Here is a 3,764-nt window from a genome sequence, read left to right on the forward strand (position 1 = left end):
TGAGTGGGTAGCATCCAGAATTTACTCGAAACGAAGTCATTTAGAATGTTTTTAGAGCATAAACAGTAGTGTATAGGATTTCCTGAAAGCGCGCAAATGAATGAAAATGAAGGCTAATCATGTTTTGGGTGTACTATTCCTGAATTGAAGATTAGTATTCAATGCTTCTGACAAGGTTTTAAAGATGGTTGACCAACAGGTTGCCAGGGTTGAACATGACCGAAACATCTGCGCTCAATCAGCAGGAGTGTTTTGCCACCTGTTGCAGCTTGCATCTGTGTTAGGATATATTTGAGCCAGTATTGGTTTGGAGTAATGGATGCGATGTAGGGTTTTGAAGTGTATAATGCTTAGCTTGGCACAGGAAGTTCTGTTGTTTACTCTTAATATAGCGCTCTCCCAAGTGTCCTCTTCCAAGTCCTCCCAAACTCATCCACCCAGTCTGCTCTAATTCTAATTCTGGAAACCAGTCTTTTAGAATTGAACGTAGATTTTATTAGATCCTGTAGATGAGAAGGTGATGTTATGAATGGAAAATTGGGATCATGATGTTGAAGGAGCTGGCGGACTTGGAATTATCAAAATAAGCTAGATAGAGGGAGGCCAAATTTGTGAGACAGTTTATGCACATGTCTCGTCTTTGCCAGAGAAAAAATTCAGAGTCTACCTAGATGTTGGTGTATTTTCAGAGAGAGGGGGGGTAGCTGGAAGTCAGCAGGGCTCTGAGAGAAGTGAAGATGCAAGATTCACCTTCAAAGTGGAACCAGTCTGCTTCGGGAGTGTGGATTGTCACCGTGTTCATAGACAGACCCCCCCTGATTTTAATAGGAGACCTTCTGTTTTTTTTTCAGTTGAGAGCAAATTATATTGTTTGGAGGTCCAGCTTCCTCTTCTAGAGCTCAAGGAAAGGAGAAACAGAGTATTGAGCATCCATCATAGATATTGCTTTAATAAGCTCCTCTTGCTAAGCTCTTTTCATCATGTTTATATTAGCTGAGTACGATATGCAGCTTTTAGTGTTTTCCACAGAAGAGAAGGACAAATGTCATCCTTTTTGTAGGAATTTATAAAGGCATCTTTTTTTTTTTTGGGGATATCATTTCACAAAAGCTCTCAGTCTAGTTTCCATGGGATGAAGGTAACTGGTAGAGAGTTAATGCAAGTTAGAGTAATACAGGGGCATGGTCCGACTCTGCTATAGACGAATAATTCAAGGTTATGGTAGAAGGGGAAAAAAAAAAAACAACAAAAAAGTATTTTGATCTTCATTACAGGACTGTACAGTGAACTTAATCCTCCTTTTTTGTATCTTTGCAGCATTTAGCTTGGAGACCTGCAGGATCATGATTGCCATGCTAGACGTATCCTTTGCCAGGACGCCTCTCTGGGGTGAATGAGTTTTAAACCTCCTCTGTTGCAGTTTAGTGAACCTTAGCCAGACTCTCTCCAGCGGGACTTCACAGGGAAGATGGGTTTCAACGAGTTCAAGGAGCTGTTCACGGCTCTCAACGGCTGGAAGCAGAACTTTATGATGTTTGACCAGGACCGCAGCGGAACAGTAGAACCTCATGAGATGTCCCAGGCCATCAATGCTATGGGTGAGGGATAGAACTGTTCATGATGATGGATCCCTGCTAAAGGACGGCTCCTGATCAAAGTCATTTAATAGTTAATGAGAGATCTGCTGACTGTGACTGGATTAAAGCCAAATTTTGTTGATTCTTCTGCATCAGGTTACCGCATCAGTCCCCAGGCTCTGAACGTCATCATAAAACGCTACAACAAAGGAGGCAGAATCTACTTTGACGACTACGTGGCGTGCTGCGTTAAACTGCGAGCGCTAACAGGTATGAACGCAGCATCTGATTGAGCCTTTAATAACTGAAATTATGACGGTTGAATTCCTGTCTTCACCGCTTCCTTTTTCCCCTTTCAGACAATTTCAGGCGGAGGGATACCATGCAGCAGGGCGCCGTCTCCTTCCGATACGATGATGTAAGTAGACTCCTTTTGTCTTCCTCCTTTTTCCAAAACATTCATCCCGCCCCTATTTCCCCATGTTCTCATCTCACCGCCAAATATTTCTTATATAACGACACAAAGCATAATTAAGGTGAAGGTGAATGAGGCATGGCTTTTAAAATCTTTGGAAAATATAAATCTAAGCCCCTTATTAAAAGCTAACATGAATTCTCATACAGAGGATTGGTTTTAAATGTTCTCTCTAGATCAGCTCGTCTCTGTAAAGTTGAATTTTTCTTTTGTATTCAAGCTCTAGCTCCATGTTTGTTTATACTAGTATGTTGGGGTGTCTCGCTGGTCCATAAAAGCGCCGTAGATATTTCTACTTGACACGGCGGTAGGTGAAGTGGAAATGGCGTAAAAAGAGGAGAAACTGTTGACATCACTCTTCCAAAATGGCAGCGAACAATAGTGTCAATGATCATGAATAGGTGGTGTGCTTGTAGCAGAATGTGCAAAATATATTTTAGATAAAAAGTTTTGATAAAAAAAAAAACAAAACTTTGCTTAATGACTCACTGCTTTAAATATTTGATTTTTAGTTTGCACGTAATAGAAAGAAAAATCAAAATCCAGTGGCTGTTTGCGACAACAGAAAAACGTTTCTTCCGTTCTTCCGCTTTGAATTAGGTCTGTGCCTCCTGTTTTAACTTTGTGTTCTGCAACCCGCTGCAGCTGGTGTTCTGTCAGATCAGCATACCCATAGTCGATACGCATGTGCAAGACATCAGATTTGCATACGCCTATGCTAGTCTGACACTACAAACGTCAGATCAGCATACCCCGTTTATCCCTTTAGTTTTGTATGAAAAATGCACGTAAAACTACCTAAACGGGTATATATCCGTTTAGTCCTGTACAAAAAACAATTTAATTACTTACTTTTTGAAGCGTATGGTGATCTGACCTGAAATTGCTTTTTTTTCGTACATGACTAAAGGGTTACATGTAGCCTAATAAACTAAACTAAATGTGAGATTAAATGTGTGATTTAGTCTGGCCCGGATGAATGAGACATCAGAAGATTGTTGATGAGAACAACTCGTTGTTTTTCAACCATGTCTGTGCCTCTTGACCAATACTCTGACCAATGAGCGGAACTGACTGTGATGCACGACAGAAAGTAAACAAGCAGCCTGACGGTAAAACAGCGAATACGTCCTTTTAAAAAAAAAATGAATGAGCGTAGAGCCTCTTCCTGCTCACGTTTAAATGAAAACCCAAAGTCTAATCCTTCCAAAACTGATTCCAAAGCTGAGTCAAACGAAAACTGCTCAATAGTGGTTGCCATCTTCCTTGTTTTGCTTTCTCCATGCCCTCAAAACCCCGCCCACTTTGCATCCAGAAATTCAAAACACATCTCTGCGTTTTGATTGGCCCGCCAGTTCTAGGGTCTGGGGCATTGATCGAGGGTAGACCACTCGCAGGCAAACGTGATTTTGGCCGCTGGCGGGTGGGGCTAGCTTACTGGGCCAGGATACGCGGCCATTTGAGTGTATTTTTTTGTACAAAACTAAAGGGATAAATGGGTATGCTGATCTGACAGACCACTGCCCTGCACTGAGGGGCGATTCCTTTGAGCATATTAACAACAGTATCTAGGGAGAAGGACTGGGAGATTAATCAATTCAATTCTCCTGTTAATGAAAATGTTTGGAAAACCTGGACTTTTTTTTTTCCCCCCTCAATCTGCGACTCAGGCTTTTGTAGCTCAGAGGAACATCAGTGAATCGATCTTTGCT

At 41.5% G+C, this 3,764-nt stretch overlaps 1 protein-coding gene across 1 annotated transcript in view; it reads left to right on the plus strand.

Annotated features, from left to right (window-relative positions):
* The window catches only part of LOC107086597 (grancalcin-like), a 16,078-nt gene that overhangs the window by 9,738 nt on the left and 2,576 nt on the right, over positions 1 to 3,764 (plus strand). The window contains exons 4-7 of the mRNA XM_015377653.1: positions 1,318 to 1,361; positions 1,451 to 1,598; positions 1,734 to 1,847; positions 1,937 to 1,995. Of these exons, the coding sequence (XP_015233139.1) occupies positions 1,318 to 1,361; positions 1,451 to 1,598; positions 1,734 to 1,847; positions 1,937 to 1,995 (365 nt within the window). The remainder of the gene's footprint in view (positions 1 to 1,317; positions 1,362 to 1,450; positions 1,599 to 1,733; positions 1,848 to 1,936; positions 1,996 to 3,764) is intronic.

The sequence above is a fragment of the Cyprinodon variegatus genome, unplaced genomic scaffold, assembly GCF_000732505.1.
Source record: "Cyprinodon variegatus isolate N-32 unplaced genomic scaffold, C_variegatus-1.0 Scaffold9, whole genome shotgun sequence".
In the NCBI taxonomy this organism is placed as follows: domain Eukaryota; kingdom Metazoa; phylum Chordata; class Actinopteri; order Cyprinodontiformes; family Cyprinodontidae; genus Cyprinodon; species Cyprinodon variegatus.